General features: G+C 42.0%; 1 protein-coding gene across 3 annotated transcripts in view; it reads right to left on the bottom strand.

Moving 5' to 3' along the window:
- Positions 1-7,184, bottom strand: part of SLC39A8 (solute carrier family 39 member 8) — an 83,957-nt gene extending 76,773 nt beyond the window's left edge. The window contains exons 1-2 of one of the 3 annotated variants that reach the window (XM_059172114.1): positions 7,046-7,184; positions 5,867-6,318 (exon numbers count right to left, since the gene is read on the bottom strand). In XM_059172114.1, the coding sequence (XP_059028097.1) occupies positions 5,867-6,085 (219 nt within the window). In that variant the 5' untranslated portion in view covers positions 6,086-6,318; positions 7,046-7,184. Of the gene's footprint in view, positions 1-5,866; positions 6,319-6,571; positions 6,718-6,750; positions 6,893-7,045 lie in introns of those variants that run through there. The other 2 variants (XM_059172099.1, XM_059172109.1) reach the window with 2 other exon arrangements.
- Positions 7,185-14,332: the final 7,148 nt, after the last annotated feature.

Genomic DNA, 14,332 nt, shown 5'->3' with positions numbered 1-14,332 from the left:
TGAGGTTCTACCGCTTACTGTGTGACACTGTTTAAGTTACTTAACCATTCTGTACCACATGTTTCTCCTGTGTAAAATAAAGATAATATTGGTGCTATTATCATAGAATTGCTGTGAGGATGAAATAATACAAATAAATCGGTTAAAAGGGGCACAGGGGCGTCTGGGTGACTCAGTGAGTTAAGCCTCTGCCTTTGGCTCAGGTCATGACCTCAGTGTCCAGGAATCCAGCCAGCATCAGGCTCTTTGCTCAGTGGGGAGCCTGCTTCCCTCTCTCTCTGCCTGCCTCTCTGCCTACTTGTGATCTCTCGGTCAAATAAATAAAATCTTTAAAAAAAAAAAAAGATACGGCACATAGTGAAAGACCAGTAAATTCCCAGATATAACTATTTATGGTATATACAAAAGGGTGCATATGACTCTTGGGGTTGTTAGATATGGAAAGACTAAAGAGCATTTTCCCATACAGATCCCAATCATAACAGGCATGGAGGCAAGCTAAACTCTTTACATCACAGTCATAGTCAAATGAATTACAAGTGCCCTTCACTTCCTTAACCTCTTGAAAACAATGATCTAACTATACACCCTCAACTTAAATGAGAGGGATATAATAGGTGAGAACAGATACATTATTTGAAGGTAAAGCAACCAGAGACCTAAATGCAGCCTCACCCTCTGTCTTGCCCTTCTGTCTCACCCTTCATTTCTCACCTGAACAAGCAGGCTGGAAGACATTCCTGGAAGATCTACCCCCCACCATTTCTCAGAACATGAAGGTCAAAAGAAAAAAAAGAAGAAAAAGAACAGATGTTCTTTCTCTCCTTTGTCCATGTCAGAGATCCCCACAACCTATGTCATCTAACCCACCATTACCCCCACCCCAAGTAAAAGTACAACAGAGATCAACACACCATGCATATAACACATATGGAATGAACACACACACACATACACACACACACACACACACACACACACACACACCCCTCTTCTGTTGGCTACATGCTGCCATCCAGTAAAATTAAAAGCCAAGAGTTATCTCACTGCCTCTCCCTTTGGCATCATTAGGCTGGAAGCTAATAAAGGAAAAGATTTAACAAGAATCAAAGACACTATAGGCAAAAGAATGAAGTAGAAGATATTTACTGGGGGAAGGGAGATTTTTTGCCTGCTTTTCTGCAAGAGACAGAGCCTTTATGCTACCTTCTGTCTCCAGGCTCCAACAATCATGACATCAGCAAACAACAGCAGTCTCCTCTCTGACTTCGTCTAGACCCAACCCAACACATTCCACTCTCATGCAGGTGAATTTTATGAAACACATGGCTGATCCCTATTCCACTTTCATTTGCAATTCTTTCATTAGACATATCATGCTATTGTGCATGATTATAATTATGTATGCATATGTCATACCTCCCTCAATAAACTGTAATGCAATGGGAGAACCCAGACTGTATTACTCTTATTAAACAATCTTCACTCATTCACTCAAAACATGCAGAAAATGTGTGTTATGTATACCAGGCACTATACCAGCCCCTAGAGATGAGTCAGGTCATTCCCTTCAATTTTTTTAAAATCATTTGTGTTTGTGTTGGTTGCAGGGGTTGGGGCTGGGAGGAGGGGTGTTGGGGAGAGCCATATAAACAGAAAATTGTAATGCATAAAATTATTTACATTTTATAATATTATGATATAATTGCCAATATATATTTTGATTACACAGGCACCAATTAACATAGAATCACAGAGAAGGGCTCCTACTAAACCCCTGAGCCGATCAAGAAAGACTTTTCAGAAGAAATAAGGTCTAAACTGGCAGCTGAAACATCGGCAGATATACACGGAGAACCAGGAACTATGAGCAGTCCATTAAGACTACAGTGGTGGCAAAGGAGAAGGCTTGAGGAATATTCAGGAACCAGATCTTAAAAGGGCTTTAGCTACATTAAAGAATTTGACATTTATCTTGAAGGAGTTGAACTGCTTTAGTAAAAGGAGTGATATGATCAGATTTCTACTCTTAAAATTACCACTTTAATTAGAATATAGTAGTCATTCAAAGTATCTGTTGAACACATGCATAGTTAAGTGTAAACAGCATAATAAAAAATATTGTAGGAATTAAAAAGGAGAGAAATCAGTGAATTGGTCCTGGCTGTGATGTCCCAGAAAGGTTTTATGGAGTTGTTCAGCCCTTCTTTTAAAACTGTACAATTTTGATAGGGTAATTCAAGGAAAAGGACTTTCTAGTTGGAAACGGGAAAGATACAAGGAAGATAATGAGCTAGGAAGTGGCTGTGCAGAAGTTTCAGATGGATTCACAGAAGAGCTAATAGTTTAGTGCTAAGTCTGGAGGGGTAGGTTGGCATCTTAAAGCAGGGATGGGGGCCTTGAATGCCAGTCTCGGGATTTAAATCTCACCAGCAAAGAGACAGCCAGCTCGTGGCTGAGTTTTGAAAGGGGAGAGGCATACTGCAAGTGTTGCATTGGGAAGATTGGGTATGAATTGGAAGAGGTTTAAAAACAAGGTCCAGGTAACAGGGTGTAGCAACATAAAAGGAAAAACAAAAGCAGGAGATGTGCTGCAAGATACATTGCAAAAAAAAAAAAGAAGAAGAAGAAGAAGAGTTAAGAGAGAGAAGTAAAAGCATAGGGTTGGGTGATAGGTGAAACAAAGGTCGCCTCGCATGCCCCCCTCCTACACCCACCCCCATGTCTCCAGCTCCCCTACTAACCCTCCCTGCAGGGCTGCCTTATCTGAACAGACCCATTTCCTGCAGCTTCGTGTTACCATTTGGAGGATGAGAGTCTCCTCCTTTATGAAGCTGTTTAACCAGTGTCTACACCTAAGAACTAGGAGGTGAGGGGTTTTTCTGAAAAGAAAATGAAGAGAAAAGAATATCTGAAGAAGAAGAGAAGAACATCGGACAAACAAAAGGTAACACTGAAGCTATTCTTAAGTCCCCTATATCAATCAGCCAGGGTGTTCATTCAATTGGGGTGCCCCTGTTTATTCCAAGAACCCCCCCCCCCGAGAGAGATCAGACTTACACCCAATCCTGGGGCCCCAAAGACTCAATTAGCTCAAAGAGTTCCGTCCTCTCATTGCTGGGGTCACCTCTTCTACCAGCTATTTGTACCCTCAGTAACCACAAGAAGCAGAAAGATAAAACTCAATTGTTCTGTAGCTTCCAGTCTGAACTCTGGCCACTTTCATCTCCTACACTGACAACTTAATTTAATAGTATGTAGGGATACTGAAAAAAGGTGTTAGAAACCCCCTTCCAAAACTGTCTAACAAAATTCCACGGCACATTAGTCTATTACTCGAGAAAAGCTGACCTGAGAAACATCACAGCCCTCATCCAAAGGAACAATGTCATTTGTAAATAGATCGCTCAGAAAATCCAATAAATCCCTGGCTCATCAAAATAAATTCTGTTTTCCCAGCCTTATTCAAAGTCAGAAAGTCAGGCTTCTCACAATAGTCCCATGTATTATTTATTCTACTTTAAGGCAGGCGGGGAAACTGAAGTTGCATTCTTTAAGATAGAGATATTAAGGGCCAGCTGGGTAGCTAAGCAGCCCACTCTTGGTTTCAGCTCAGATCCTATCTCAAGATGGTGAGATCAAGCCCCTTGATGGGCTCTGCACTCAGTGCTGGCTCCATGTGGGATTCTTTCTCTCCCTCCGTCCCTCCCACTCATGTGTGCTGTGCTTTTGCTTTCTCTCTCTCTCTCAAATCATAAATAAGTCTTTCTTAAAAAATAGAAATATTAATAGCTCTAAATCTTGTCCCAAATTGGATGGTGTCTTGCTGCAGCAGATTTGAATGCCAGCAAATTAGTAGATTCTCTCTAATGGCATTTCATTTGTCACCGTTTAACTTATGACTATTGTTTTCTTTAGAACTTTTTAGTTGATGTTTGTTAGAACTGATTACATGATAAACTTTCCTCAGCTTGCCTTTGTTTCCAAAGTAATTATGAGCTTCTTCCTCTCTCTTTTTGATGCCATAATGAAGGCAGTTAAATATGCAAACATGAGAATAAGAAACAAGGTGTCCACATACCTATAATTTACTTATTGAGGCATCCAACTTACTCATAAACCAGGGATCATATCGCTAATAAAGTTATCTGATTTTCCTGAAAAATTTAGGCATATTTTCCAGTGTCTTTGCCAACAGATGGTTCAGGGGTCTTTTGTCACCTTATAATTCATCTACCCCTCCAGACATGATAAGGAGATAATTTAAGTGAAAACAATGTGTGGACCTCAGATACGCAGCTGCAAGCGAAATCCTCACACTCCTTTGCAGGCATATGACCGCCCCTACTCCTCCTAGAATACTTTAGTCAGCTATTTCCCCTAATTGAAATGAGACTGCAACTAGACAGAAAATACTTAGGAAGGTGTTTGCTTTATTTTCTAAAATAGCTATATACTATGGGAGCATTTCAGTCTTCCAACATAGAAGTTCTCAGACATTAAACCAAAGGCAGTATCATGCCAGAATGGGAACTGTACATGGTTTACTAAAGAACTTATATAAGCAGACCATAAAACCCTTCTAGATCAAAGGCAGGTTGCCCTCTAACCCCCCATCCACCCCATGGTATCAGAAAGTTCTACTTCCCAATTATTGTATGTTTTAATTGAGGTAAGATATTTCTAATAAAAAGAATGCCAACCTAGCTATAGTTTTATTAGCAAGGATTTCACCTGATTAAAGTTTCCCTATCGGGCATCTAAGATTAGGTATCTTAGGATATCAGGATCCTAAATTCCTGAGTGGAGAATACATAGTATGCAGTATTTCCCAAAACATCTGAAAACAAACACTTTTTCTAAGAGAAACTAACATATCGCCCAGAAGTGGCAAACACTATGCAAAATACTGCATACTGCCATTCATCATCAGTTGTCACTGGAACAAGAGGAGAAGGAAAAAAAAAAATCAAAGCACTGAGTGAACTAAATTTTTAGAAGTGGTGAGGACTTCTGCGAAGGATGCTAATAGCACATTTTGCCTACCTTGAAGTTTTAAGAAATACTCAATCACAGAATATTTTATTATGGAGGTGACTAGGAATCTATAATGGCATCTTTTTTTTTGGAAACTTACTAATAGGTATGACCTTAAAATTCTCCCAGGTAGCTCATGGCTGTCCTTGTATTCTAGGCCTTACCGAATGTCTAGCTAATACTGTGTATACATACTGAGAAATACATTTTTTATTTTGAATGAAAATTAGAATCAAACACTTGACCTGACCAATGATTAAAAACAAAGGCTCTAAGCCCTGTCCAGGCACCAACTGGGTATGTGATCTTGGTCAGGGCCTCCTTTGTTTCCTGATCTCTGTGCAATGGACCCCCCAGCTCTATAAGCCTCGTGAAACCCACCCAGGAAAGACAACTGCATCGTATCTCCTTGGCAGTTCTTCCCCATCAAGCAACTGTTGATGAGAGCGGGTTGTGAGCCTTTATCTTTGCAAGGAAGATTTAGGTCCGCTGTTCCAATAGAAAACCACCTCATAAGGTGCTTCCAGCCCTCAACTACTTAATAAACTCTTCTCTGAAATTGTATAACCACAAGCGTGGGACCTCTCAGCTCATCAGGAGTAAAACTGCCACTTCTAGCTCCCTCAACAACACCAGCTTATAAAAGCCCGGTGGAAGAAAAGCCCAGTGTGGTGAAAACCAAGTGCCACCCATGAGTCACCGCCTCACGCTTGAAAAATGCCACGCTATTCTGCCTCCCTCACTTCTCCCAAACAAAGAGTGTTCTCATACAAATGAAAGTTCACCGCCACCGAGAGCCTGGCAGGGCCGCGGGGGGGCCCCGCCGTACCTGGTTGAAGTGCAGCCGGCCGGGCTCGGCGACACCCTCCTGGGGGGCGGCTCCCAGCTGCTCCAGCAGGCGAGCGAGCTGCGCCGCCGACAGGCTCCGATTCGCGCCGAACACGCTCAGCACATCCTCACTAAAGGCGAGCCCGGGCCCGAGCGCCGTGCCTCCGACGCCCGCGGCCGCCAGCAGTAGGAGCCCGGCCACCGCCCGGCCCGGGACCATCCCGGCCGGGGCTGCCTCTCGAGGACCTGAAACGGGCTGAAGCGCACCGGGACGCTCTGGGCGCACCGATCAGGCGTGGTCCACGCGGGTCCGAGTCAGCGGTGACGAGGGCGCCCCTGGTCCTCCGCCGCCTTCGGAAGAGCAGCAGCCCGCGACCTGCGGGGCATTGAAGTGCAGGTGGAGTGGGGGTGGGGAGCGATAAGCTGAGTGGGCCCCCGGGCCTCCTGGAGAGCCTAAGATAAAGAGGACAAAGGGGGACAGAGATAAAGGCCAGCGGGCCACCCACCGGCCAACCCCGGGAGCAGGGCCTTGCGGGAGCCCTGGGACGCCCAGCCAGGCAGGGGGCCAACTGCTCCCGAGCCAGGTTTGCAGAAGTCCCAGGATTTGCATAGCGTGGTGACACAGGTTCCTCCAGGATAGAAAGCCCCAACCAAACAATTTCTTTAGGAAGGAAGAACGAAAACCGCTCTCACAAGAGAACCCCACCTCTTCTTCCTGTCTTGGGGCTAAATTCCCTCAGAGCAAACTTAGACGGCGTGAGACAGTCCCCACGGAGCTGCAGGAAATAGCCCCTCCGGAGTCCTGGACTTTGCGTCTCTGCGGGACCCTCCCTCTCCCAGACCTCTTCGCTGGGTTTGGCAAACCGTAGCCTGCTAATCTCTCACCTCGCCTGTCTGTTTCTGTCTCTGCGTCTCTGAGTGTGTCCACGTGAGTCTCAGTCTTTCTCTCTTTCTCTCTGTCTCTCAACACTATCTCTGGCTAGTCAGCTCTGAAACTCCACGATCCGGCCCTACGCCCTTTACAGATAAGAGGCGGGCCCTGTCCCCGCCTCTCTGGCACGTGGTGACACGCACTCCCCCAGCCCGAACTCCCGCGCTGGTCCGCGCCGGGGCGCAGAGCCGCTGGCGTTGGCGCATTCCTCACCGGACAGGGCTCTCCACCCTCACCCCGGGGGGTTACCTGAATGCCACGTTTGTGTCGGTGTCCCCAGCCTCCTTTCTGGTCTCGGTGGTCTCTTTTGTTACCTTGATGAAACCAGCTTCCTGGAATAGAGTCACCCCATGCATTGTCTAAGAGATTAGCAGGAATTGCTTTTTTGTGTTACTTGGTAAACTCCGAGGAAAAAAAGGAAACCAGATCTCCAGCGTGGTGGCGGGCGAACTGAGCCTGCACTGCCCAGGTCGGCCCTTCCTGACGCCGCACAGGATATCCGCAGATCAGAATGAATGTTTGTTTGTTCAAATGAGGGTTCAAGAAAAGCTGACTTAGGTGTGAGATCAACAAGCTTGTGCAAAGTGAATGCGGTGTTTGGGGACAAAGGTTGTGTCTAGTGGATATAATTGTCCCGAAATAAAGTAAATCTTGGTTCGCTGCTACATGGCTAAGGACACTAAGAAATTCAAATTGTTGTTCTTGCCTTTCACTCGGCTCAGAGTGCACAGCAGATTTTAGGAGATACTAAGTGCAGATTTTAAACAGCAGATTTTAAGATATTCTAAGTGCAGAAAAAGGCAAGGAGATGTGGAAGGGGAACTTAAATGTAAATGTGAAAAATAGAGACAAGAGAGAAAATTCCAGAGGGATAAGGTTCTAGGTGGACATAACGGAAGGGCTGTCCTATGGAAAATGTTTAACTGTATTCTGACTAGTAACAGGGCAAAGTCACCAAGAGGAAGGTTTCCGCAGAATATAAAGCACAAGTGCTTTGGGAGGTAGTGATTTCTCCAAGATCGCGAGTATTTCAACCCCACAGGTGAGTGATAGAAGGATTCCTGTCTTGGAGGGAGATCAGCAAAATGATCTTGATGGTGTGTCCCTCCCAATTATAAAATCTGTATATTTATTAGTAATAATTTATGAAATTATAATGGTACATAAAGGGCAAATATCTCACCCAAGGGCCAGAAGAAAACTCATGTCACCGTTATTTTTCCTTTTGATCTCAGTTACTCAAGGTGCTTCTTAGAAATTAGTGAATGCTCAGATGGTTCATCACATCCAGCAAGCTGTTTATTCCCAGCCTGAAGTGCAACATTGATAAGATGTTGGATTTTCTACAAATATAAATGGATTTTAACTAATACCAATTTTGTATTGTGGATTTTTTTAAATAAAATTTTTGTATTAGCCATTCACATCTATATATATATACATTTTGCCTGCCCATCAACACCAAAAGACAATAAACAGTAAAATAAGTAATAATCAACTTGCTCGGCAATTTTACCAAATGCAGTTAATATAATTTAAGGATGCAATTAAGAGAGAGTATTCAGAAAATTACAAGTTACTAACTACCAAACCGGTAAGGCTAATTTCTAGATCTTCCACTCTAATGAAATATAATCACCAAAGTACTACTCAGATAATATTTTAGGGCTCAAAATATGGCATTCTTTCAGCAATATCATTACTGAAAAAAAGACTTCCAGTTTAAAATATAAAGTGTAATGTTAATAACTATAATTTCTCTCAAAACTTTGCCTGAGAGGTTTAGTAATTTCAAATGATAATATTTAAGGGAGCATGCCAGGAAGTCCAGCCAGGATACTAAAAAACGCTTTGTCTTTCTGACAATTCACCTATGAAACTGGGTGACAGGTTCAATTCCTTCATCTATGAAACAGGAAAATTGGGATAGAAGAACAAGTATCCACTCCAGCCTTATTTCTAAATGTCTAATTTAGGAGTCATCTTTCAGAACAAAACATGAAACTCCTAGAAGAGAAGCACCTGGACAGCTTAGTCAGGTAAGGGTCTGACTCTTGATTTGGGCTCAAGTTATGATCTCAGGGTTTTGATACTGAGCTCTTCCCTCGTGGGCTCCCTGCTCAAGGGGGAGTCTGCATATCCACCTCCCTCTGTCCCCCAACTTGTGCTCTTTCTCTCTCTCTTTTAAATAAATAAATAAGTGAATATTTAAGGGGGGAAAAAAAGATTCTCTCCTTGGGCCCCCTCTTCTCTTAAAAAAAAAAATCACCAATGGAAAGGACATTTTTTTAAAAAAAGATTTTATTTATTTCCAGAGAGAGACTGAGAGTGAGAATACAAGCAGAGGGAGTGGCAGGCAGAGGGAGAAGCAGGCTCCCTGTTAAGCAAGGAGCCCAGTTTAGGATTTGGTCCCAGAACCCTGGGATCATGACCTGGGTGGAAAGCAGATGCTTAACTGACTGAAAGGGCATTTAAAGTCAAGTCTTATTTTTTCTAATAGCTTCAAATTTTTCCCAGTCCACATCTTTTGTTACTATTGCAAATAAGGAGCAAATGGGCTTCTTTTAAACTTTCTCATGCATTCATTTCTCTATAGAATGACTAATAAGCAAATCTAAGAGACAACACATCCCTCTCCCCTTTCCCTTCTCTTCTGCTCCCTCCAGTCTTAAAGCCATGAAGTGGAGCATAGCATAGATAAATAGTAGCTGTGTGGAGGGCAGTCACAGTGGGGTGCTGGAACCTAAACAAGAGAAAAAGGGTATCCAAGTAGGAGGGAAATTTGGTGTGGGCAGCTGTAGCCCACGCAGGGTGGCAAAGGTGTCCAGATGTAGAGGGAACATGGAAAATCAGAAGATACCTCCTTAGTGGGCATTTATTTCTGGACAACAAGAGTGTGTGCATACACCCAGCACGAATGTCAGCACCCGGATATGATGAGTTAGTATGATGGAATTAATTGTGGGACACTCAGCTAGTATCTGAAAATTGCTCAGATATGTGTGGGGAAAAACCCTCATATGAATTTGGGGCCCAGAATCATAGAGTGTCAGAATCCAAGCAAGACAGGGAGGGAATGAGGGGGAAGAAAATGGCAGCAGAAAGAAAAAAATTAATTATACACAAAAGGATTCATTAAACAAGTAAATAAAGATAATAATTGCAGCCAGTTTTCTCACTGTCAAGGAAGGAATTTGCAAACTCAGAGAGGGAGAAAATTTAGAACGAACCCATGCCGTTGGTTTGAAATTGGAGATATCATTGCAAATTCATGGTTTTCACTATAGTTGAAAAAGCACCATAGCTCTGTCCACTGGCAGGTCCCGGAAACAGTGATGCCCTAAGAGCAATCAATGAGAATACCAATGACCCTCAGCTTGGCTTCTGAAAACTATTCTCAGGGGGTGGCTGGCTGGTTCAATTGGAAGAGCATGGGACTCCTAATCTTGGGATCATGAGTTTGAGACCCATGTTGGGTGTAGAGATTATATAAGTAAAAATAAACTTTTAAAAATAAAATAAAACTTATTCACTAATAAGAACCAGAGCTCTTTAGAGAAAGGTTTGACTCCAGGCAGGCAAAGCACAAGCTAACCCTGGAGTCTCTCATTGTGCTTGAAGACAAGAAAGTGGTCAAAGAATGTAGAAAATACATTTTATAGTATTCCAAGAGGGTGCCTGGGTAGGCTCAGTCGGTTAAGCAACTGCCCTTGGTTCAAGTCATGATCCCAAAGTCCTGGGATCAAGTCCCACTTTGGACTTCTTGCACAGCCTAGAGCCTGCTTCTCCCTCTGCCTCTTTCCCTGCTTGTGCTTTCTCTCTCTCTCTCTCTCTCTCTCTCTCTCTCTCAAATAAATAAATAAAATCTTTTTAAAAATAAATAAATAAAAATAAAGTATTCCAAGATAATGGAGCATTAGATCAGCAACTTACACTCAAATGGTTCAATGAGGAAAGGTCTTCACTTGCATCTTTTCTGTAAGTTTGTTATTGCTTCAAAATTTAAAAAATAAAACAATGAGTATGAAAGATAGGAAGTTCCCACAACAAATTACATAGAAATCAAATCTAAAAGTTTTGCTAAAATCCCAACTTTATAATATTCAGCGAAATCAGTTTACTTATTTAATACATATTTTTAACATCTGTATCACAATCCATACTCTCTGGGGATACAAGAATGAAAGGATGCATTTTAGCTTAGCTTTAAGAAGCTTGTAGTTCAGTTTAGAGAGAAGTAAGATGATTGCCGTAGTGAAGTAATTTTAAACGTTGCGATAGAGAGAGATAAAAGCCCCTATATTTGCAGAAGATGCTGAGCAAATAATTGATAGAGCAGGTAACCCTTGAGCCTGAAGGAAAAGTAGAAGTTTGGGAGGAAAACAAGGAGTGGAAGCACATTGCAAGATGAAGAAATGCTGAGGGACATGAAAATAAAAATTTTTTAAAAAAATTAAAAAGTGCTGAGAGACCTGAAAGAGCAAAAAGAACCACAAGGCAGTCTTTGGAACTGGAGAGTCTGGAGCATAAAGCAGCATCTAACAGAACCCAAAAAACTCTCCAAGTTCCACTGGGTCAAAGATGACTTCATCTACTGATGCTCCAAAAGATTCTTTATGGTCATCTGTGGTTAAAAAAAAAAATCTCCTCAGTGAATTTAAGCCTCCTTTTTCCTATACTATAAGCACCAAATAATATCCATTCCTCATTATTACAAACATGCCACACATAAATCGCAAGTAAGAGTAAGGTAATGACTCTGTCCATATCATATGTGTTTATATGTCTGTTCAGCCAACAGTGCTACAGTATAGCCAGGAATCAGATTTCTGCGAGTCCTCTGTGAACTAAATCCTAATCTATAAAATGGGGATTAAAATAATATCTGTGCAATCTATGTCACCAAATAACTGTGAGAATCAGATGTGATAAGGTGTGTGAAGACTTTTTATAAACTATAAAACAGAATGTCAGTATTATTATAAGCTAACATGGTAGGGTAATGTGACCTGCGTAATCAGCCCAGTGAGGTGCCACTGAGAAATGGAAAAGAGCACCAAGAATGCCTTGGAACAAAAGACTGCTTTATAGCTAACAAAAATCTTGAGGTATTTTTGTTTTGGTTCTGTTTCTTCCCCCCAGGAAATTAAAGCACTAGTCAGAAATAGAAAGAACCATGAATACCATCAAGTCTAATCTGGTCGTGTTATGAGTAAGGAAGAGAAAGTTCAAGAGAGTCAAATGAAATAGTAAAGTAACACATTTAGACTGGAATATAGGCCCGAATCTGCTTCTTTCCATTTTACCATTAAAAGAAATAATAATAAAATAAAAAATAGGTGTGCCTGGGTGGCTCAGTCAGTTAAGTGTCTGCCTTTGGCTCAAGTCATGATCCCAGGGCCCTGGAATGGAGCACCATATTGGGAAATCCCTGCTCAGCAGGGAGCCTGCTTCTCCCTCTGCCTGCTGCTCCCCCTGCTATGGTTTCTGTCTCTCTCTCTCTAACAAATAAATAAAATCTTAAAAAGTAAAAAAAAACCCTGTCAATGTTTTAAAAATAATACCCGTGTGACTTTAATTTGAGTAAATTAAACAAATTATATTAGCCTTTGTTTTTCTTGGCTCTTCTTCCTTCTTTTGCTTGAGTTCTTGTCTAATGGACCAATAACCCAAAGCCCTTTGCTCCCATTCAGCTCAGCTCACCCAGCAGGACCTCACCATGGTTTTTGTGCTTTGTAATTCTAGACAGTTTTTATCATGTTGTTAAAATTTTTGAAAAATGTATATGTACTAACATGGAAAGGTGTTGAGTAAATTAATGAAAGCAGTAAGAACAGAATATGTTGTAAAACAAACAGCTCTGTGTGTGTGTGTGTGTGTGTGTGTGTATGCACGTGTGTTATGTTTGCACTTAACAAAAGTCTAGGGAAACATGCACCAAACTGTTTACAATATTTTTCTCCTAAGGAGCAGGTTTGGAGAACAGGGGATTCAAAGGCAAGAATATCTTTCTCTAGAAAGAAGAATAAAGAAAACATACCTTTTTTTTTCACATGCTTTTATGGTGTTTGAATTTTTTAAAAGGTATATCTTTTATAATTAAAGGAACAAAAAATTATCAAACTATACATAGTGGCAGAAGGGTGGATGGCCTCTAAGATGGGGGGTTAGAATCAGTCAATGTGTCTCCATGTGCCCAGTGGGGACAGTCCTGAGCAGCAGACACAAAGATCTCATGCTGTGTAGCCAGCATGCTTCTTTGTATCACAAAACGCCTGTAAAAATAGCACAGATTTATAAAAAGAGCACCAAAAGGCATCCAACCTCTTACTCTATGAATCCAGAATAGCCCCAGGTCTTTGATGGGGAATGGAGCGAGCTGAACAGCAGGCATGAGTAAGTCTCCACAGGAGAGGTACTACCCGTATCTCAACTCTCCCAAAATTTGAGGCTCACAGTTCCAAAGCTTGATTGAAATTGAGCTGCTGGAAAACATAATCATGGGGCGCCTGGGTGGCTCAGTGGGTTAAAGCCTCTGCCTTCAGCTCAGGTCATGATCCCAGGGTCCTGGGATCGAGCCCCACATCGGGCTCTCTGCTCTGCAGGGAGACTGCTTCCTTCTCTCCCTCTCTCTGCCTGCCTCTCTGCAACTTGAGATCTCTGTCTCTCAAATAAATAAATAAATAAATAAAATCTTTTAAAAAAAAAAAGAAAGAAAACATAATCATGTAGGAACAATTAAGAATTTTGTTTTCAAGATAAGAACTGAGAACAAAGCTTTAGCCATAGGCAAAATTATAGAATGAAACTATAACACAGAACACTTTTTTCCTCTGGGTTCTCAGCCCCTTAACTGCCTGGGACCCACACCCTCTTCTTTGCCTTCCCTTCCTTCACATTTCCTAATCCCAGGATCTCCTGTTCCCTTTAAAATATAAAAAATTACTAATTAAAAAATGATAACTGACTGTTTGCTTTTTGTGTCTCTGTGTGTGTGTGTGTGTGTGTGTGTGTGTGTGCGTGCGCCAGTCGTATCACTGGCTTTTCCAGTTCACAAAACATTTTCCACTTAAGAATTTAAATGAGACCACTGGAAGTATGAAAACAAAATACTAAGTGTCGTCTCTTCCATGCCTACGCTAGTAGAATCCTCTCGACCAGCTTCACTTCTGGTCTTTTTTCCAGAAACTCACTCACACCACATTCTTGCCGAACGAGAAGTGCTCTCACTGTTACTGCACGTTCATGGAGGACTCCTGACAAGGCGGTGAAACCCTGTTGGAGAGAGCTCCATGATTTCCAAGCAACACACCTGGAAACTACTCCCACCCATGGTCTCCTGGCATCAAGGCATTGAGGAAGAAAAAGTGAAATAAGAATCAGAAGATCTGAGTTCTCCTTCTAACTGAAACATGAGAATAGTTTTGTCATCAATGTCGTTGGAGTTCCTAGTTCTTCCAGGGATCCCAGGGGTCATTATAAGAGTTCATTGAGAGAATACAAATAAAAACATTTCGTAAACCACAAAGCCAAGGA

The sequence above is a fragment of the Mustela lutreola genome, chromosome 1, assembly GCF_030435805.1.
Source record: "Mustela lutreola isolate mMusLut2 chromosome 1, mMusLut2.pri, whole genome shotgun sequence".
Lineage (NCBI taxonomy): Eukaryota > Metazoa > Chordata > Mammalia > Carnivora > Mustelidae > Mustela > Mustela lutreola.
Note: the sequence above shows the minus strand (reverse complement) of the source record. Positions and strands in the feature narration are given on the sequence as shown.